This window comes from Helicoverpa armigera, chromosome 12, assembly GCF_030705265.1.
Source record: "Helicoverpa armigera isolate CAAS_96S chromosome 12, ASM3070526v1, whole genome shotgun sequence".
NCBI lineage: Eukaryota > Metazoa > Arthropoda > Insecta > Lepidoptera > Noctuidae > Helicoverpa > Helicoverpa armigera.
Genome location: NC_087131.1, coordinates 3,270,760 through 3,294,023, shown reverse-complemented (window position 1 = coordinate 3,294,023; position 23,264 = coordinate 3,270,760). Strand labels below are relative to the sequence as shown.

The 23,264-nt window shown below is 33.4% G+C and overlaps 1 protein-coding gene across 4 annotated transcripts; it reads right to left on the bottom strand.

Annotated features, from left to right (window-relative positions):
- Window positions 1-258: 258 nt before the first annotated feature.
- LOC110378138 (putative sodium-dependent multivitamin transporter) lies at window positions 259-17,373 on the bottom strand. 4 transcript variants are annotated; one of them, XM_064037304.1, is made up of 12 exons: window positions 11,648-11,814; window positions 11,390-11,512; window positions 10,682-11,244; window positions 10,516-10,612; window positions 8,077-8,241; window positions 7,469-7,626; window positions 7,346-7,363; window positions 6,881-7,085; window positions 6,385-6,579; window positions 4,101-4,265; window positions 2,069-2,124; window positions 259-1,366 (listed from the first exon to the last, which is right to left on the bottom strand). In XM_064037304.1, the coding sequence occupies exons 1-11, from the start codon at window positions 11,699-11,701 to the stop codon at window positions 2,095-2,097; spliced, it is 1,773 nt and encodes a 590-aa protein (XP_063893374.1). In that variant the 5' UTR covers window positions 11,702-11,814; the 3' UTR covers window positions 259-1,366; window positions 2,069-2,094. The 4 variants fall into 4 exon arrangements, with proteins under 4 accessions (XP_063893374.1, XP_063893376.1, XP_063893373.1 ...); XM_064037306.1 differs by lacking the exons at window positions 2,069-2,124; window positions 11,648-11,814 and adding an exon at window positions 17,019-17,373; XM_064037303.1 differs by lacking the exon at window positions 2,069-2,124.
- Window positions 17,374-23,264: the final 5,891 nt, after the last annotated feature.

Below are 23,264 nucleotides of genomic sequence, written 5' to 3'. Positions count from 1 at the left end.
TAATACTAAATCTATACATTTCTAAAATGCAACAGCTATCAACAATACATAATATATACTCATACATATAATTATAGCATTCAATACAATTCGGTTCACCGAATTTGGAAGACAAGTTGCGTCAAACTCATGATATCAGTTCGTGAATTTTACATAATTAAGCGAAATACATATTACATACATTTTTCATTTATACAGCCATCTACGTGAGAAATACAAATAGTTTGTTGTTTTCAGAAACTGGCATTTTGGTCTTTATTTAAAAAAAAATAGGAAATGTTCTCTTAACTCTATAAAAATATTAAAAACCATAGAAAAATGTCATAAAAATATAGTATTTTCGTGGTCAGACAGATTAAAAAAATATTACAAAAACAGCTATTAAAAACAATATCAAAGTAATCAGGTGTGCATTTTTCCCATTTTATTTTTTTCATCTATTTTGAACTATACAATTTTAAAATTCCACATTCAATACCCACATTTAAAAATCTACAATAAATAATTTTGATTATACAAAGGCTACAGTATGAAACAACATTTAAGGCCAGTAATATAGGCGTCTATTTATTTCAGTTCTTCACGATTGTGCCCTATAATGCTCAAGGTCCTGAAACTCATTGTAACACGAGCTTATTGCTCAATCAAATTCTATTTTAGATGACCTCTTCGTTGAGCTAATTATAAAATGACCCTCTACAAAACTGTGTCATTAGTGGTCATAAAAATGTCTAATTTTGTGAAATATCGTCATTATTAAGAAAGCTTAACCCATTTTAAAAATTACCACTAGGCAATATGTTTGATTGGTTAATATTCGGTTAACCTTAAATAAACGAATTGTTTTAGGTTTTAAAAAGGTATAATGAACCCATATAATGACATTATTATTGTTTTACCACACTTTTTACTATCATCCACAATCTTCCTTCAATTTTAATCAACAACGAACTAGATACAAGTTTAATAAATTAATTAAATATTGTAATATTATAATAAATTATTGTTTTCTTTTTTAATACTAATTTTGATGCTCCAAATCGTTATTTCTAATATTCCTATAATTCCATGTTCCTCTTTTAATCCTTGGTAAGTACGTAACCCAGTTATTTAGAAAACGAAGAATATTTTCTAATAGCGACTGTTTTCCAAAAAGTATGGATCTCAAAGTCATGACTTAACTATATAATATACATAAACTAGGAATGTAACAAACAACAGCACTAAATTCACAATAAACAAACATTTCAATGTTTTTTTAAACCTATCCTTATAAAAAATAACTTGAAATTATAATAATTTGTCTACTTAAATAAATAAGTACAGTAAATTAATCTTGAACGCCGTTCGATTGCAAGAGTTTACACTGAAAAATGCAACAAAATCACATTATATTTTTTGCTATAATTTAAAATTCGATAATCAAAAAGATCCCAATACAATAATACTTTTTTATTTAATTTATAATTAGTCATAATTAACAAAATATTTAAACAAGAGCAAACTTTATAATCAACCAAATTAGACCCAGGCATTAAATAATTAAAAAAATATTTTAAAAAATCAAACCACAGCGTGCTTTCGTCATGCAGCAAGCATGCAGGTGCATCATGCATGCATCTAAGGCTATAAGCAAATCAATCATAAATAAAAACTATGCACTAACTACATTACACAAAGAATATAAATAAAGCTTACCTTAAGAATAAGTTAACAAATGATGTTAAAAATATTTTTACATTCATTTGATTAATTTTAGCGGAAAATCATTATTTACTAAATTATTGAAGGCCATATAGACATAAATATATTTTATCTCACGAAAGCGGTTCAACAATGCATGTGTGTGTAAGCGTATATCACGTTGTCTTTGTGAAACTCGGCGACTCGGCCAACAATACTGACCAATCCCGCGCTCACACATAGAAAGACCATGTGTGTACATTTACACACACACGTGTGGGTTACCCCCTTTCGTGAAATAAAACATCTTTAACAGTGTTCATGCTATGATAAGTGCAATGTGTATAATAGTATACATGCAATTAAAAAATAAATAATTACAAACCTGGTATAGTTTCCACAATGGATGTGCTAAGTAGTGTTCAAAGTACACGGTGTCATCTAAAACACAAATCACTACTGCAATGATGATGTGAATGATGAAAACATCTTCCAATAATCTTTGTATAAATAATAATTATATATTAATAATTTACTTATTTATTCGTAAATTAATATATTAATATGGACTCTTCGATAAAAAGTATACCTCGCACCTCTTTGAATATATATAGGAAATATGTAGGAACCTATGGTTGAAAGTTGAAAGCGATCTTTCTCAAATGTATTTGGTACATGAAGTCCACTACCCCCGAGTATAAATTCATGTTTAAAGATTATTGGAAAATGTAATAATATAGGCGTCAATAAATCGGTTATAGTGACGCAATATAAGTGTGACGATGCAACTAAATGAAAGATTGAACAAAAATTATATCAATGTTATTTTTCTAAGATTTTACCTAAGTTTATCACAAATTAAGACATAGAGACGTCATTGTGGGTTATCTTAGTAAAGTGAATATGTAAAGGCATTTCCCATGACCGACAGTCCGTTATGTATAAAATTACCATTAAAATATAAAAAAGAAAAATTCTTTTATAGATGCTTAGACGAATTCAGTTTTTGTACAAAAATACACGATAATCGCAGACGTTAATTTACATAATCTAAATATTCATTAACTTTATGTATGAATCTAATGACATTCACAGAAGCATAGCTTTTGTAGAATAGGAAATGAACTGTTTTAAATTGTGAATCTGAATGTCTATGACAATTCGCATGACCTGGCTGTATGTATTTGTGCACAGACTTCCAAAGACTCAAAAATGTTACTACATGATTATTTATTTACATTTGAAGCTTAGGTAAGTTCATGCACAAGCTTATGGTCCGATTGTAGGTACGGCAGTTACTCAATTAATCGTTATACCTAGAACATCTTTTAGTCACTGTTAAGGTTATCTAATGAATCGCAAATGTTATACCTAAGATTTTATCTAGCCATTAAATGAGTAGGTACAAGCGGAACTCAAACAAGCTGTGAAAAACTTAAAACAAAAGGTTTAAAAAAATAAAAGAAAACAAAACTTAAAGTAAAAATACAATAAAGGTAAGTAACACAACTAAAGGAAAGTGATTTTAACGGCCAGTTTCTTCATCAAAAATTAAAGCCAAAGTAAAAGTCAAAGTAATGTGTAAAGTAATGTCTAAAGTAAAAGTAACGGTCAAATTCGTTTTTTCGAGGCTAAGGGCCGCCGTACACGGACTGCTCGAGCAGTTAGCGGCTGAGTGAAATACACGGACCGCTCGAGCGGTCGGCGTCGACTGCTTGAGCTGTCGGTTGTTGACTGCTCGAGCTACGACCCAACTGCTCGAGCAGTTGATTTTCAAAAAACAGTCGGCAAATGAGAAAACAGACGCCGCGAGGCCGCAAAGGGCGGGGGAGAGAGGGAAGTCGGAGAGCTGTCGACTGCTCTAGCGCAGTCAACGGCTCGAGCAGTCGGTGTATGCCTCGCAACCGCTCGCGAGCGGTCGACGGCACGATGGAATTTCATCATGCAGTTGACGGCTTGAAGCGGTCGCGACTGCTCGAGCAGTCGTGTGTACGGCAGCGAATGAATGACTATAGTTCACTGCGCGGTCGCGTCTTTAAGCAGTCGGTCTCAACTGCTTGAAGCAGTCCGTGTACGGCGGCTCTAAAGTGACAGCAAAACTAATAGAAAAATTGAATTTGACCGTTACTTTAACTTTAGACATTACTTTGACTTTTACTTTGGCTTTAACTTTTGATGAAGAAACTGGCTGTAAGTGTCAAAAGAATGTGATTTCGGTTAAAAGTAGTTTCGTCCTTCTGTCAAAAAAAAACACCCAAAAACTTTTCAAACAAGCCAGTAATCTACTTTTCTAACTACAAGCAGACATGCAATTTTTTTACACTCCAAACACTTTTGTAACACTCCAAAATACAATTCTCTAACTACAAGCGTCCATGCATTTTCAAAAGGCGTGCACTACACTACTCTTTGGTTACCTGCACAGCGGGTTTCTCTTCGTGCCTTGCTCTTAGCCGATTTGCAAGAGGAGGGGTGAAGAGTTCAGGGTCTGGGTGTGACCGGCCCTGTCGCTCCCACGGCTGCTGCTGTCGCCATAGCAACGATACCGCGGTACCCACTACTATCACCCAGATGAAACCGATCTGAAATATTTGAAAGAATATTTTATTTACAAGTAGATAAGTACTGTAACGTAGTTAGAAACTCTTTCATTTGTAAGGTTTTATTCGTTAGATATTTTTGATACTGACCGGGCAATCATTTCAAATGTATTCGATTTGTTCCATAGAATAAGTTTTTTATATTGAAGTGTGTCACTTCACCCCCGAGTCAGCGAATAAACGCAAAGTTAAAGTTATCATTGAATGTTTTAATTAAATATCCTGAAGATCCCCGGTCCCTAGCGCGCCACGCGCTACAGTACACACACACTATTTATACAAGCTTAAAATACTTATCTTTTTAAATAACAAAATACTATAAGTATACAAAAATAAAATGCATATATAAAAGAACATTGATTAGGCGTCGAAGTATTTAAAGGAAACACTATGACCCTAAAATTGGAACAATTCTTACTAGACTTTGTTTGGGGCAAACTATAAAAATGTTGAAAGCATCATATTAACAAACTTGAGAAACACTTGAATGATAACAATAACAATATTTAGATAACTGACTGACAATGTCGTAATTTTTCCGTAAGATTGCAATTTTTCCAAGAGAGACTATCGAGATAAGTCGAATCTTGTCTGAGAATGATGAACGCAGCATTAGTTATTTCTGAAATCTTGATAGTGTCCGAATTAAATATTGTGATCACTTCATTTTATATCTGACGACGCAAAACCGTCAATGAGATTGTGAACCAAGATCGTGAACAACGTTAGATAACGTTATAAATACGACACCAATAGAGGTCATGAGGGAATTCCAAGACTCCATATCTTTTATATCGATAAAAAATAATAAAATGCAGTTTGCAGTTGAATTACTTATTGCAGTCACGTGTTTTTATTGAATCTTTACAATGTCATAATATTGATGACATAATTGAAAGTTATCATTTATTACAACAAAGTTACGAATATAAACCAAACAATTGTAATATAATTTTATTATGTCTGTATGTTTATAGACGGAAATAAAAATGTAAACGAGTAAGATTAAGATTCTGAAAGTGCACTGATAATGAATAATGTACCAACAAACATTCAAATTAAATCTTCCTAAACGGTTCATAGATAAAACGTCAGTACCTACATATAAGCGGAAAGGTCAACCCAGTAGTTATTACGACCATTATGACGTAAAAAGTATAGTAAGAAGTACGGATAAATGACAATCACTTATTAGCCATTTTTAATTTAGATAAAACGGAATAATATTGGTTCATTCATAACGCACGCAAAATATTGAATGATCTGATTTCCACCATGATTCAAAAAGTCGTTTGATTCAAATAACTTTGATAATAATCATCGATAACTAAACACTACAACTGGCATTTAATCTCCTGCCTAATTACTTGCTGCTGAAATTTCTATCATATAAAGTATGCCAAACAATCTCTAATCTCAAACTACTTAGAACTTAGATCAGTTATTGAAATCGGCAGTTAACCTATCAACCACGTGATTTAACACGTCTTTAACTTAACCTACGCCAGTAATGAGATGCTTTACACTCCGGAAACAGCTATTTAACATAAACGCCATTGATAACGACAGATTCGTTATCAGTTACACAATAATCATGCATCTACTGTGACCTCTTGACTGCATGACCCTGAGCTCATTCATATACAAGCATACATTACTGATAGTGGTTTAAGTATTACATAGTAACGAAATTAAATCATACTTTGTGTGATGTAATCCTTTGAGACAAGAAGTAGGGAAGCATTTACTTGATTATACCTACTGAATGTTATTAAACGTCAAATCTATAAGCCATTACAGCCGCCCTATAATATTCATTAAAGTGAACATTATACATGGCTGAGTGTCATAGATATGCATGTCATCATTATCAATTAACTCCTCGTTAGACTTCCCTAGAGTAGTAGTACTTATAATAGTAAACATACTGATGATGGTTTTCATAGGCATCCTCTAAATCTGGGATTAAAGGCATCTTAAGAAGAGATACTCGGTAATCCTTAATCAAAAGTTTTAATTTAACCTATTTGTGGCCTAAGTTTGATTTGTATAGATTTTATTTTAATTTGATAAAAATATCCCAAAACAAAAATGGACTTACCGGACTAGTCCACATATAAGATATTCTGTAGAGGTAGAAATAATCACTGGGGTTGGTCGCAGCAACTGCCGCTTGCGTCACGTTGAAGCCACAACCCTCCACACTCAGAGGTAGCTTGGTCACAGGAGGTCGGGGCCCTCCGAAACTTATCCAAAGGGTCATCGCCATACCGCTTAGTAAGGAAATTGATACTGCCTGTAAAGAAACAGTGCATATTTTATTTCTGGAAAGATCTAAGGAAAAGACGTTAAAAAAAACTACAAATATCTCGTTGCATCACGAACATAAATATCCATTCATCTTGTTTGCACAATCTCCAAGTTTATTTTGACATAACCAGATGAACATTCTCCTCAAAATTACATCTCAAATATTATTGTCTGATAGTCAAACAATCCATATTTCCGTATTCTTCATATTTATCAAACAAAAGATTATTCGGTTCCAAGTTTATATTATTAAACTAAAAATTTAAAACAATAACGTTTGTACTGACCCTCTCATTAGCATAAGTCGTGAACATTCCTAGGGTGAACACCCCTAGTAGAGGACCTCCGACGGCCCCGAAAATCGTGAGGGCAGCTTGGAGCACACCTCCTAGGTACTCCGCTATGAACGCCAGGGCTAGGAAGACGAGCCCATAGGCACAGGCAGCTAGCTTCGTCAGCCATGGCGCGTAGGAAGGTGGGACTTTGCACCATCTGTAGGAAAAAAATGGAGTAAGAAATTGATTTGAAAGGGGCGAGAAATTATCCATGAGTGATTTCTTGCAGGAGCTACACAGTGAAGTGGTTATAAAAGGGGTCATGGTCTAATATGAATATAGGTATGATTCAGAGAAAACATGGAAAAAAACGTTTGCGTGCAAACACAACTATCATTCATACTCTTCTAAACAAAATTAAGAGATTTCTACCATGCATCCAAAATCATTCTATCAGGTTAACTGTTTATCTCATACCTTGGGGCCAGATTTCCTCTTCAGATGAAGATGGAAAACAAAGAAACATTAATTCCTTCATAGACGACCAAGAAGTACATACCACAATACTCATACAATTAAACTGAATATAAGACTGTTTACCTGCCAACATAATCATGTAAGGTAACAGCGGCTAAGGCATTACAAGAGGCTGATATGGTGGAGAGCGATGCGCTGAAGATTCCTGCCACGAAGAGACCAGCTAGGCCGGGCACGCTACCCATTGCTTCCACCACGTAGTATGGCATTAGCTGGTCTATCTGTTGGTAAGGTAAAGAAAACAACTTTGAAGACAAGAAGACAAAAGACAACAGAATTTCCTCAAGTACTAGGGAAGGATATTTTAACTATCTTGTCGTTTTTAGGAGAGTTTGGGGAGGTGAAATACGAACTGAGTAAATAAGAGAAAAAATATGTTTTTTGGTTATGAATTTTTGTTATACATTTATTAATGTGGTTACCTAACCTACTACAAATCTCTGGCATCATCCATATAGAGCACACTAAAGTATATAAATAGATAAATGAGATAGCCTTTAACTCCGATAAGTATCAATTAATTAACAATTCAACTTAGTACCGATTTGTATGTACTAAATTGCACATTTTAAGCAGTTTTTCCTTAAAAGAACAAAATAGATCTTGACCAGGCCCAATCAGTTTCTTTAGGACATAAAAATTCTACGAATTTAAAGACTGGTACAACTTACTGCTGAAATCTTCTTACTGATGAAAGGGTCACAGTCTTTATACACAGCATAGATGCCCAGCCCACTGATGCAGGTCACCACACTTAGAACTGACAGCACCGGCCAACTCCACCAGAGGCACCATTGAGATCGGTCTAATGTGTTCACTGTTTGTAGACGTTGGACCTGAAGGTGAAAATATAGGGAGACATGATGAACCGATCTAGAAAAGGTCGCTGGGAAGAAGTAAATGCAGATTGCTCGATTACTGAAGGCCAAGCGAAGTGGCGATCCTTGGGGGTGGTCTTTGTCCTTTGAGACAACTATGAAAAACATGTAATAAATATATAGCTCTACTTTGCTATATAGTAAAGCAGATAAACTTTTAGGGAAGGTTATTTAAGTTCTTTTAGCCTTGTTTTTTGTATCTACATATGAGTCTAAAAGATAATACCTAACTAAACAAATAATATGATTTTAATGCTATGCTTTATATTATAACACAGCCATGAACTACTTAGAAGAAAACTGCCTAAATAAAAATAGTTTGACAAAAGTTAATTTAAAAGCGATATAAGAAGTCGCTACCATTGAAATACAATGTCTGGACTTTATAAAAACAAACAAGCTTTGTCCGTGAGATTATTTCGGAGTAGAACAATTTAATAAATAAAAGACATTTGTTTAAACAGAGGTCAGACGACTTGTGTAAAACAATAAATATAAAGCAATTCGAGTAGACAGATTAACGTAATCCAAATTCATAAATGTGTTCTAAACTACTGAACAGAGCTTGAAAAATTTTCCAGAAATTATAAATACTTACGTGTCGATAACTACACCTAATTCGTGGCATATACAATTTTAGGTCCATTGGGAAAAAATGTGTTCAAGTAATAGCAAGGTCTCGCTCCATTTATTTTCTGACTGTACTTCTAAGAATTAAAAATATGAATAAAAACTTCGTATACAAGAAAAAACTATCTTGAAATATAACAATGCCTGTTTTAAAACTCCGTTATGTTTTTGTTGCGATACTATTTCATTTTGTATTAGGTAGGTACCTTTGCTTTATTAAAAAAACTTGTTACGTAGATTTTAATCATCATAAACGGTAAGAATTATTGCTTAGGGTCATTGACACTAAGATCGTTAAGTTACACGGTTTATGCTGCAAAATATTAACTGTATTAAAATAGACTGTAGTGGCTTGTGCTATTGGCAATTACGTCAAACTATAAACCAGATTTCGGAATACATTGTCATATTGATCTTTTTACGTCAACCCGGTGATACGATCTTAAAACAAATATTAAAAAGAGAATGTTTTTGTTTGTACTCTAGACTCCGAAACCAATGAAGGATTGGAAAGTACTTTCACTGACGGAAAATCCTCGAATACAACTTATCTTTATCTGGATATTGAAATTATTAATCGCTCGTAAACCCTCGGCAAACAACTAGTGGAAAATAAAGAGCCCAAAATCAGTTTTTTAGTGCGCAGATCTTCTTTAGATGAAGTGTTTAGATATTATCTTTGAGACTGCTTAATGTTTTAACGCATTGACAGCATGAAAAGCTAAATGTAAGGTACACAATGCTTAACTTGTGTAATGATAAATTAAACATTGAAACAACGCAACTGACTACCACGTCAATTTACGTCTACTTTTTACACAATGTTATAGTACTTTTGAGTCGGTTAACTAAATATTACGCTTATAACTGCAGCGATTACCTAACATATTTATAGGTAACATAAAAACGGCCAGGTATGCCTACCCATACCTACATAGAATACCGTTTTCTGAATATAATTAGTGTCTTTGAACATTCTGATCAAAGGTCATATTAGGTACGTGCGTAAGGTACAAAGTACATCATGAAAACTGGAATGCGTAGGGTCACATTATTGTACCCAGGTTCCAAATATAATAACTTAGTGAATCGGATACATAAAGCCGCTACCAAAGCGAATATGCTTTTAATTATGTTTTGCTTTTATTTTATCTGTACAAAAGTGTAATTCTTATTTACTGCAAAATATTTGGTGAAAAATATTTATACAACTTTTCCCCCCTTCTTTTTCTCGTTAACTCGTGGTACATTAATATTTTCTGTAATCTGTAAAACAAATGATGTAGTCGACCTTCTAAGTTAAGACCGTTTTATCTCCTGTTTAAGAATAAGTACATCTTAGTTCTGCAAATGTTGATAAAAACGCAGCGAGACAATTGCTAAGATTACAGTATTTGATAAAGCTGCACAGTTACACTGCGCGTGCGCCTTATCTTAGTGCGACTGTTTATAACGAAACTTCCTACAGTTTTCAACTACTTATGGTGTTTTGTATGGTCTTTTTTCCAAAGAGTATAAGAGGAAAATGCTTGTAAACGTACCTATTTTCCTAGACATTTCCCGTGCCAATTTTTCCGTAAGGATTAATGTAGGACAAATTACCTGTGTGTGGTTGACAGCATACAAAGACAGGTACGTCACCAGCCCTCCGATGATGAGGGACCAATACGTGTGCCTCTCCGTAGGATCCACGCTGAAACTGAACAACAAACATTCAAAATATAACCATAACTGCTACAGAATAAAAACCAAATTTGCTTACACTTACTTGGAAAAATCAAGCCGTCCGCCTTCCTTTGCAATCACGAAGATTTGAGTGAAGCCGCCAACTTGTAGTGACGCAAATACCACAACACTGAACACTGCTCCAAACATCAGTGCTGATTGTAAGAGATCAGTAAACAGCACAGCCTTCATGCCTCCCAAAGTAGAATAAAACGTACAAACTAATCCTACCACTAATATAGAGATCAGTCTATCCAACCCTGTCACAGCCTCTAGTACAATCGCAGGGGCATATAAAACTATCCCATTATAGAGCACCATTTGTAAAGTGTACGTTAGAGAAGCGAGCATTCTAATATGAGGTCCGAATCGCATCTCTAAGTATTCGTAAGTACTGGTCTTCTGCAATCCAAAGAAGACTGGTAAGTACAGCTTGCTTGCTATTGGAGTAGCGATTCCATATGATATGTTGATGATGACGAATTGCATGCCGTAGTAATAGTTCTCTGCTGATACTCCCAGCAGCGTGATGGCTGACATGAATGATGCCATTAGAGATACTGCTACGGGGAATATTGACATGTTGCGGTCGGCTAAGAGGTATTCCTGGAAAATAATAGTTCAGTAAGGACACAAATAATGATAACATGAAAGAGGCGTGGCAGTAAAGATTTGAACATGATAAAGATACTTAAACAGTATATCTTAGAAACGTTATAGAAACCATATTTTAAGTGATTGTAGTATTTACCTCATTTGTAGCCTGTTTTCCACCACTGAATCGGAAATATAGACCGATAGCTATTGAAGCCACCATCGTGGCCGCCATAATGGCGTAGTCCCATGCTCCGAACACCGATTGAACCATTTTTATCTGCAACAAAAAAAAAGCTATTTTAAACAAGATTTTACTTCTTATTTGCACGATCCAATTGTTGCAAATAAATTCATAAGAAAGACTCTTGACACCAATACCATGAATAAACTTTTTAAAGCAAAAATCACTCACTTCCATCATTCTATCACGGAGGTAGAAACAGAAATCAGAATGACAATATAACATTATTAAACAAAATATAAAACTAGCTTTGTGTTAACCAAAACATTAGAACAGTCATATCTAGACTTAAGAATAGTTTAAGCGTCCTTACTAACGCAGAGGTTGCATTAGTAATATTTGTTCTAACAATATCGTGTGCATACATTTATATGATTCTGATACCATAAGATTACTGCTATCGTATAATAAGACCTTTATCTCGATGGTAAGATACTGTAAGTGCAGTAATGTAACACTTAAAATGATGATGTTGCTAAGAAGTTAAAATAGCCGTGACAGACAAAGTATATGATAAGCCAAAACCAGACACGAAAAATAAACTTGAGGCTATATAGTTAGTAGGTTAGACACGAGTAGACAGACAGATACTGTAATCTGTTAGACAATTAGAAAACAAATAGGCTTTATCACATTCATTTCTTATCATATTGTGGTAGGTCACAAGCATGCTATTACAATAGTCGTAGTACTAAAATTAGCAGAACTTCTAGTTCTGTAGGCTACAGGTGGTTAAACCAAACCCAGTTTGTGTATACCCATAAACGATTCCAAGATTGGGTCCAAATAGGCCAAGTCTAGATCTTCAATAGAAGAAAATTGAGAACAAGAGGCTTATAACCGATTAAAATCCACTGATTTGAATAAGATGGTCTTGGACAAAACATGATCTATCGCAAATGTTATGAACGAATGGCAAGAAATACTTATAAATACATTATACAATAGACGTAACGTAAGGTTAAAGATAAATCTTCAACTAGGAATGATGATGAAAGTCCAACTAACTATACGCGTAACTACGTCAATGAGATAACAATGAAAACATTCTGTAATAAGAAGTCTAATCTAGCGAGACTTATTGATCAATCATATTCATTACTTTCTGGCTTTACATATCGGCCCACTGTATAAATATCAGTTTAACGCAGAATTTGAATTAAATGTGAAAGCTTCTTGACCATGAGGAAGCTCCTATGCCCAACTCTGACATAAGAATCATCCTTACAATTGCTCAGTAGTCCTATCTGACGTTATGTATCTTGATATACCTAATCGCCTAAATAAGGAAATCTTTGTATATGAGGCCAGTCTGCCATTGACAGTAGACTTGAGAACTCATATCTGTCCATACATAGATAAACAAGAAAGCTACGAAGAAACAGATTTTATTTATTACCAAGATAAGACTTGATGTATTTAGAGAAAGAGACAGGTACTAAAATAACAAAGTCAACAGTCTGATGCAAGAATCAATAAATCAAAACAAACGATGACATGAATAAATGAAAGCGCTGTTCCAATCGGTCAGCATTATGTCCAGTAATTGAAACAAGCCATACTATTGCTGTTGTAATCAATTTAAATTGATTGAGTCCTCAACTGTTCATGCGATGTTATCGTGATGTTATTTTTTATGCACTTTGGCACTGACTGTAACTCTTCTTCATTTATTTCCATCGTAAGATACTATGGAAACAGTATTTTTGAAACTTATAATGTCTTTAATAAATTAGTAAAAGACTTCTTCTAAACGTTTATCCCGTCTAGTGTCCGCTTTTCGTCATCTTCTTCTTCCACTTCGCTCTATCCAGGACATCTTCCTCTTCGAGTTTGCAGATTTTCATGTCTTTCTTTACTCACTCATTTTTAAAATTAGTAAAAGACTATTTGAAAAAAGGTGTTTTTGATAAAAGAACCTATTGATAGTTTTCTTGTCGGTCAAACTATGAAAAAGTTTGATACAGTTTTTCAGCTTCAGTTAAGTCAGAACGACCGTCGACCAAAAATACGACGAGGTCGATTTATTTAAAGCTTGGTTAATCAGGAAAGAATGAGATTTTTTAGATTTCAGAGGATACTGTCTGGCATATATTTTGGGATGAAATAGGCAAGGAAGAAGTTCTGGTGATTTAAACTTCGGTATTCGTCTTTCGTCATAATGATCTCTATTAAAATTGTTATACTTCATCGATTTACTAGTGTTTAATTAAAATCTCATTAACTAAAAGCCAATCTGATAAATATTATGTTTCTCATTTTCTGTAGTCTGTTTGTTATTTTCTTCAGTTCATCTCGAATCCACGATCGCGATGCTTCGTGATTAAGTATAATTTTCGCAGTACATTTATATACGTTATCTTCTTAATGGATTTAAGCTAGTTCTACTCAGTTATGTTTAAGCACATACTTGATACTGATAACACTAATTCTAAAACAGACAATGCTATCTAATGAAGCACTTACCGAGTTTAGTAAATCGATAGTTAGGTATCTAGGGTGTGTGTCTGATTGACATAAATGTTTCGATTAGAAAATCCTCAAAGTATTAAAATAAAAGGTTTTTTTTTGTGAAAATAACACTTCTTCACTCAGTTTTCACACTTACTCTTACTTTAAGTAACAACTTGATTACTTTCTCTGCACTCTTCCCAGGCAGCACACAAGTCAGATAACTGGCCAAGAATTTAACTCTATGCAGGGTTAAGCTTTATTATATATGAATATTAGCTGAGTGTATTACCAAATTATGTATTAAAGTTATTTCTTGCTATAATAATGCTATCAGCTGAATTAGTTTAGTAATTTGCGGATTTTATTTCTTCAAACTGAATAATCATCATAAAAAGACCTGCTACTCAAGAGTTCGTGTAATCTTTTGTATAACATTGGCATAAAATTCCATTATCAAGCATGATACTGGATAAGCTGTATTCTGTTTTCTTTTAGTTGTATTACACACTACACCTTGACAGTTATTCAGCTGCTGTATAAAATAGGCGTTGTTTCTGTTATGAAGCATATAGTAACTTAACAGAAATAAAGATAGCTGTTGTAACTACTTTATGACGCTTTGAGTACGAAATTACCGTCATGTGCAGCTAACTGTAGTTAAAGCAATATTAACAGATTCTGATGCAGAAGTTTGCTGCGTATTCATGAGAAGTACTTAGACGTTTTTAAGCTAGAAGAGCTGTTCTGGAAAGTTAGTCAGAATTTAACCGGCTGACAGTTTTGTAGGCTAGGGTTACTACGTGAAAATGCATCGCACGTTTGTAGTAGGTATATAGTACCTACTATGCTTATTTATTTGTATCGTACTATTTATGAATTCTGTACTACAATGATTAGTTATAATTAAGTATGTAATTTTTCGTATCGTAATATTTTTTAACCGACTTCTAAAAGAATGAGGTTCTCAATTCATCGGAATCTTCTATAATTATCTGAATTTGATAAGAACTAAAAATAAAAAATAATATAACTTTCCTATAATGTGGGTTTTTATTATTATATGACTGAATCCTAAGTGTTTGATTTACAGTACGCATGTGTGTTATTATAGAACAGTTGTCGAAAAATGTTTAATGCAGTCCACTTTTAACCAGAGCACAACTTAATAAGTGGACACTTATGGTCTGTTATGCATACATTAGACGGTAAGCCACTGTGCAATCAGATTTTATTCAGAATGTGCGTCGCCATTATCGAACAACATAACCTAATTATAATGATGTGGAATTTTATACTCAAATACTCAAGTTTAATAACGAAATAAATATAATATTCTTAAAAAAGCTTTACATGGTTATTTTTGAACCCTTACATTGAAATAAACTAAAAAAATATTTTACACGTAAAAAACATAACTAGAAAAAATGTTGTTTATTTCTTCAAAACCCGGCTTATCAGGAAGCGCGTGAAAAATTTACACGAAATATATATATATATACACGGTAAAGTTGCATGCGCACCTACAATTTCTTTCATCAAGCCTAAATAAGGGTAAAATTTACGATAGGTAAAATATTATACTACGCATATGTATAACTCTGTTCGGATTTGTCAATATTTAATTTGATCAACTTCTTGCTAAAATATACCTGAAATAAGCTAAACGCTGTGTATGATCTGAATATCTGAGCTTTGAAGGACTCGGTCAATTATAATATGTTCATTCATCATTCACTCATCATCTGGCTAAAAGAGCTGTAATACTTGTGTTAAAGAACAAAATCTTTTTATGTAGAAGATATTCAGCTTGTCGTACAATTATTCAAAAATTAATCATCTTTTACGTTGCTATTACACAGCTAATAGCAGTATATTTTGTGCCCAAATTGCTTGAATAACGTCTGAGTAAGCGCCATATCAGCTATTTACAGTAGTTTTTTTCTGCAATTAGCTTCTATGACTGCTGTTAAACAAAAATTACTCAAAAGGTTTGTGCTGGCTGGGTTAATACTAATTCACTTTACTTCTTACGTGATTGAAGGTGTATCTCAGAACACACACTTAGTCATTTTCTATCTTACGTTCAATACTTAATATATGGGAGAAAAATGGTTTTTAAACGTAGCTTCTTTACATTTTAACAAATCGATTATCATCAAAACTTCCTATCGAATTTTATGCACACGAAAATTGACGCTTATAGGTAACACACGACACTAAGGCATTTTCAATTTTCCCACCAAAGTTGACATATTCGTGTGAAAGATATTTGGTTTCACACGGTTTATTTCGACCGTCACTTGTTTGCAAAACTATTCGTCATGTTTGTTTATCTGACTTTCCTTTCCTCTTCCTATCTGTCCGTTTTCTGAATATTTCGGTTTGGATAGCCGAATAGGAATCGCTTTATTTTTATTAACTGCTCTTTTAAGCAAATAAACATCTTTTAAATGTTTAAAAAACCGGTTAAATCTTTTATTTTTCTTTCAATCATTGCTTTCAAAAAATATTCTCTGCAGAAATTGTTGTGCTAAAAACAGAGTTCATAATGTATTTAAATTGATTTATGACTGCAAGTTCATGTTAACGATTAAGTTCACCGATAAGAGCAATGTCCGTTTCTCTAAAACAACTGTTTACTTAGAAACTTGGATATAATTCAAAGAAAACAGTTATTTTTTAAAAAAACTTGATTTCATTACTTACATTTAATTTTGAAAACTTTGACTGTTGTAAAATCTCCACATGTGTTGAATTCTACTTTGAAATACATAAACTATTTGTTTAAAAGTTAAGAAAATGTACAATTTGTTCATCATTACTGAAATTGATTTCATGATACAGAAAACATGCCATAAAGAAGTGCATTAAATTTAAAATTTCCCGCTTAAATAAGGTATAGAGTCTGCAAATATACGTAAACATAGAATTTTATGCTTCACGCATGGACTTTGCAATGGCACAATTTTATGCAAGAATTTCGTTTGCGAAACCAAGTTAATTGATTGATTGTTACAGTTGAAAAAACCCGGTATTTATTACTACTTAATTTATTACTGAGTTAAACATTAAATTAAATGTTACTTACAATTCTTTTCTCGCTTCAGCAGCAAACGCAACTTTTTCCTCGAACTGCACGTTTTTCAGGAACAAAATTCCTTTTCAACGCATTATTAATTGTATAACAAGAACTCTTCTTACATAGTTTTTACATCACTTAACCTTGGTATTGCGAATTTATTTTTTCACAGATTTGCTGTTTTTTCTAACTGAATTGTTGGCTTTATTTAATTTATATCACTCATTTAGCGTCTGTTTTAGTGAGGGGCAACTGGTAAAAGAATATTTCGTTCGTTTAGGTCATGAATGAATAAATTAGCGCGAAGTCGTTCACTGCCTCGGCTCGCGCAGAGTTAACTGTCAACCAGTGGCGTGAGGTTATGTTTTTTAGATCGTCCGATATCTGTGTGTTTTGGAATTCAGCTAATAAAGCGCTTTAACGCTCCGTAATGTAATGACTCGATCACGTGTTGCGCACACCTTCACATCTTGAGCTTCAAAAGCAGTCACAACCAAAGCAAAGGAGCTATTTTCATTTCCCAACTTCGTTGTATTATTAGATAGAATAGCAACATTATTAGCTCTTACCTTGACCTCTGTTCACCTTCCGCATTCAACTTAATAACACAGACGTAATGTATATTACCTATACATATTTTAGCAACCTAATTGCTTGTATAACATGAACATTTCTACAAAACGACAATGTATAGGTATAACATATCATTACAGTTTTCATAACTCCGGCATTTGCTGATTTCCTGTTATGCAAACAAAAGCGCTTCAGCGCTTTAGTGTACAAGAAATGCGCGCGCACATTTCAGCCGCAAGGGGGAAGTTCAAAGACATTTAAATACAACAGCACTTTTTCTAACATACGCAGATATTATACCTACCTTATTTATATAAGTTTTATTTTAGTTTTTACTAGACAAACTGCTTTTTTCAGTGCATAGATTTTTACTCGAGTAGTGTAGCGACATCTATGTTTTGTACATAGCAACGTTTTGCCAGGCAACAACGTTTGCCAGAAATATTTTTGTAGGCTCTGGTAGAAGTGTTGTGATTCTGCCAAACTCCAAGATATACCGCTAGATTGCTTCGTCAGTTCGTTAGACGTTTTGCAATTGAGTATGTTATCAGGCAATGCACTTCAAATATTCGGTAATATCTGTAGTTGCATTTTTGCAAAGTTACAAAGGCAAAGTCGTGCATTCCAGTTAACTCTGCCCAATTCTAGTTTTACAACGGTGTTCTTTTTCTTTTCATTAATATCAAAAACGTTACTTAAAAAGTTAGTTACAAAGAACAAAACAGAAAATTTTGGTGTATTTACAGAAGTAAGCTTTTATCAACTGATTCATGAAGAAAGTCACAGGTGGCCACCTAGTTTTCCGTCCAAAACCTTTTTCAGTTTTACATAATAAACGTAACTGAGGCTGAGGTAAAAACCTTTATTTAATAAAATATTACTTCATAATTATTAAATTAAATTCTTTATTGCACACACAAATACATTTGACACGCTGCAAACAGAGGTAATGTACAATGGCGAGCTTAACCCAGTGTTGGGTATTCTTCCATTTCATTCATAATCATATAAAAAAATACAGACCAAAAAAATCGTGTCAGCCAATTATCAGAAAGTACTCAACAAAGTCCGAACATACAACACGGGGTGAATAGAGAGAGGGTTAACTCTGAAACTCGTTTGAACAATTTAACAGGGACAATGGAATCCGCATTTTTTAGGGTTACTCCCTGACATAGTCAGTTATTGCCAACTAACATTGAGAACTCTCTATCGAAATTGAAATTGTTTGAAGTGATTGCTATTGCTATGCTACTTTTGAATTGTCAGTGTGATATGAGAGTGAAACGTGCGATTGGGGAATAACAGAAAAATATGAAAAGTATTTTGGATATCTTGTAATGTATACTACTAAGGGTTTTGCAATTTGTACACATATTTATACATAATCGGTACCTCTTTATTTACCCGACGTTACGGCCGAATTGCACCGACCGTGGTCACGGGTGGACGGGTGGGATTGTGGAAAAAGTATCTTTATTACGGCAATAAAGAGGACTATTTTTTGTTTTGTTTGTAATTGTAGTATAAGAGCCTTTAACTCCAAAACTATTGAACCGATTAAAAAAATATTACTATGTCAGAAAACTGCACTATTCTCGAGTAATATAGACCGTGTGTATTTTATACTGATACGAGAAGAATTTCCGTAGGACGCGTGTGAAACCTACCACCTACACAAATAATTAAAGTTAACACAGACTATCGCATCTCTCAACTTCTGTAATAAGTAAAACAACATTATTTACTTATTAGAGACGGTTCACGCTGTATTGTGAAATGGAATTCAACCTCAATAACATTTCTAAAAGGTAGAACATTCACACGATACCATTCCAGAGTATCAAAAGAGAACCGTGTTCTTTCAATGTGTTAATTTATAATTCAAACGAAAACATCAAAAAATACAAATAGACTGGCAAATGGTCATGTTAAAGTTTCGAAAGACATAGGAATAACTCTTTCTAAATTCTGCTACTCGGACTAGTACACGTCTCGTACTACGGACATTCGACGTACCAATCTTATTATCTCTATATATATAAAAATGAATTGCTGTTCGTTAGTCTCGCTAAAACTCGAGAACGGCTGGGCCGATTGAGCTGATTTTGGTTTTAAAATGTTTGTATAGGTCCAGGGAAGGTTTAAAAGGTGAGAAAAATTCTAATAATTGCCGGGAAAATCTTCAAAACAGCATTTTTCTAGTTCCCATACAAACGTTTTCTAAATAAAATGGAGAGTCAATTTGTGATTTATTACCGCTGCATAAAGTTCAAATTCGCGTGCGCGTTGGAGGATCTAATATCGCGTATCTGAAACTCAACAAACGCGACAAAATTGCATAGTCTCAAAATACATAGTACATAAATAATGGTCGGCTTCGAGAAACTCAATTTTAACTTCAGTTGTTTATCTGTCCGATTATTTTTTTAATAAGACTATATAGAAATCGAAAGATAAATCTTAAGTTTTGTCAGAAATTAAATTATAAATCTTAAGTTAAATATTTGAACGCAATCATAATATTTGACATTAGATTTGACAACCAACTAATATGTCAATCCATCCTGTCGCATTTCAGAGCACGTGTTACGAGTTACGATATCTATGAGTGCATCCTTCTATCTTTGTGGCTATGAGCGCGAAAACTTTCTTTACTTTGGTGATCCTTTGTGATAGTGACATTCCATAGGCTATATAAAATTCTATATTGCCCACGCAGACGAAGTCGCGGGCAACAGCTAGTTAAAAATATTTTTATAATCACAGATTTATAGACTTTTTGACTTTTGACAGCATAGTCGTCCCATATAACTAATAGGCTTTGTCCAATCATAGGACCAAAATACAATTTTGCGGAATTCAAACAATTTGCGTCTATTTGACAACTATTTTGCATTGACGTAAACTAGTGGATCTTGTACCAAATTCCACTAGGGTCACATAAATTAAGTACATAGTATTTTGGACCCAATTTATTGTTTAAAATTTCAATTCTATTCTATTCTAGAATTTTATTTGGCAAATATGGGTATATACAAAGGTGTTAAAATTATAAGCTCAGCCACATTTTACCAGTCGGCAAACATTATCACGATTTAGGATAATCTAACTATTTAAAATCACAATATTATTATTTAAATTAGCATCAGGATTGCATCATTAATCATCAAAAGTTAATGCAAGACAGTTGTTTAACAGAATTAAAATAAATTACCACAAGTCTCACAGTTAATTCTCAGTTAATGTAATTATCTACTAATTTAGGTACTTTATTTCTTCTAATAACGAATTAATTTCCAAACACACCATTAACTCAGTATATTTCTTCTCCCAGGTATACTCAAATTCAAAGAGTGTTTTCTTAGAAAATATTACTTACACGTATCATTCACGCGACTATTCTTGATAAAGCCGTTATGTACGGAATGCCAAATTTCGCTAAGTGTATCTACGTAAGCATGTTTTTTTCACGTGACTGTATTTTTGTAGGACTAAAATTTTGTCTATTACCATACATTTTTTTCTACAAACATGATAGTATCTAAACCTGAATGTGGTCACACAACTAACTTCGTATCTATAGAGAAATTAATAAAGATCTATTTTCATATGGCAAAATTATTTCCTACAGTTTTCATCCTTTTAAATAATCAATTAAAACTTTAAAAAAATATTGTTTCTTAGTAAGAAACATCAACACACATCTTGAATCGAGACACGCATGGTGATGGCAATTTCTAGGCATATAAGTACTTTTGCGAACAAGAAAAAGGGACCAGTACCTACATATTAGGAACTAAAGGGATCGTTATGGAAAAGGTGAGGCACTTAACACTTACATTACGATACGAATGAGCCAATAAATGAGGTCATTACCCTCGGAGTAATTGCTGAACTTGCAATCTCCACTATAAAGCAACTGTTTTATAAAAATAAACGTAATTTATTGTTACACAACAAAAACTCATGCAATTTTAGTAATATGGCGTATTTTTCTTAAATTAAAATTTTATTACTTTTTTTGTTTGTCCCAACCCTCACTCGTGAATTCCATCTATGGTTTGCAAGTAAATAACATAAATAAAGATGAAAATGTCGATAGCTTTTTTTTTTGTTTATTGTTATACAATAACTAGTTATTCAAAGTCAAAGCATATTGCAAAAAGCAAAAAAAACATATTATTAAGCATATTGCATAAAGCGTATTGTATTTGAATGTAATCTACTCACTAATAGTTAATTACAAAACAATAATGTAAGTAATCAATTTGAACATTCATATTCGTAGAAACAACTACACAGCTAATTAAGTGTTAAAATAATAAATAACTTAATTTCACGATCGTTGAGCGTTAAAATTAATAATTCAGCTGAAATTAACACTTATAATGTCAGTTCAAAGTGAAAACTAGTAATTATGTTACCTGCTTCTATACAGTTAAATCAACCAATCCTTAGTTTATGAATACGTAATATAATGGAAGGGAACTCTATGGTTGGTATCTACAGCTTGATTCCAATTTCAAAAGTCAAATCCTACTAATATTATAAACGCGAAAGTTTGTATGTATGGATGTATGGATCCTACTAATATTATAAACGCGAAAGTTTGTATGTATGGATGTATGGATGTTTGTTACTCTTTCACGCAAAAACTACTGAATGGATTTTAATGAAACTTTACAATAATATAGCTTATACATCAGAATAACACATAGGCTACAATTTGTAAACATATTGTTCGAAATACTAAACCTGTGCAGACGAAGTCGCGGGCACCAGCTAGTCTTTATATATTGCAGTTTATCAACAAGCATTTTTATAATAATGCTTGACAGAGTGAAGAAATAAAAATTAATAAAATAGAACTTACATCTAGGTTCTCGTATATAAGTACAATTTTTCACGTCAAATTACACTGCCAATCCGAAGTTAGCTCGTAGTGACTTCACGATAGCCAAAATGTACCTATAAACAAAACACTACTGCTTATGCGCGAGGCGTCGTTTAATAGCTGACTTCACAGATGCAGACTTATTTGACCAGAGCTGTACTCTACTCTAAAGATACACTAAAGATAACCAAGATGTCTCTACAACAATTCTCCAATTCCAAATATCCGAGTAACGAACGTCTTTTGTTTCAATGCTTTTGAAAGCAAACGTTCAACTCGGCCGTTTTGGGCCAATTAATCTAGCTGTAGGAGAAAGACATGGCTATCGATCTACATGGTACTAGATTCTCTCAAAACGGCAAACAAAAACAATTGAAGATTATCCCGTGCTTACCAATTTTTAACCCACTTCTCAAAAAGGTAGAGGTTCTCAATTAGACCTGAAGAGTTTTTAACTGTTTTCTTGAAACATTCTTTAAATCTTAGATGGCCCCTTCAAATCAAGGCAGGTTATTATATTTGATTCTATTTATCCGGGTTCGGTAAGAGTAGTTCCCACCGGACGCGGGTAAAAAACTGACCGAAGCTACTTCTAGAATAATAGGCCTTCGTTCCTTCTTCGAAATTCTTAATAACATTAAACTTTTAGTACTAATTCGTTATTGTTCCAAAGACCGATTTCAAGGTATCCCTTTGAGACGTAACCAATGAGAATAATGAAATGAAACAGTCGTCTCCTATTCGAGTCACGTTACTACCTTTTGTAGATAATACCCGGGTCTAAG

Excerpts from the sequence above, each read along its gene's own strand:
- LOC110378138 (XM_064037303.1), bottom strand. The coding sequence starts at position 11,701 with ATGTTATATTGTCATTCTGATTTCTGTTTCTACCTCCGTGATAGAATG. Across the intron at positions 6,580-6,880 it reads CGACTTATGCTAATGAGAGG|GCAGTATCAATTTCCTTACT; the intron begins GTCAGTACAAAC and ends GTTTCTTTACAG. Across the intron at positions 1,367-4,100 it reads AAGAGAAACCCGCTGTGCAG|TGTAAACTCTTGCAATCGAA; the intron begins GTAACCAAAGAG and ends TGCATTTTTCAG.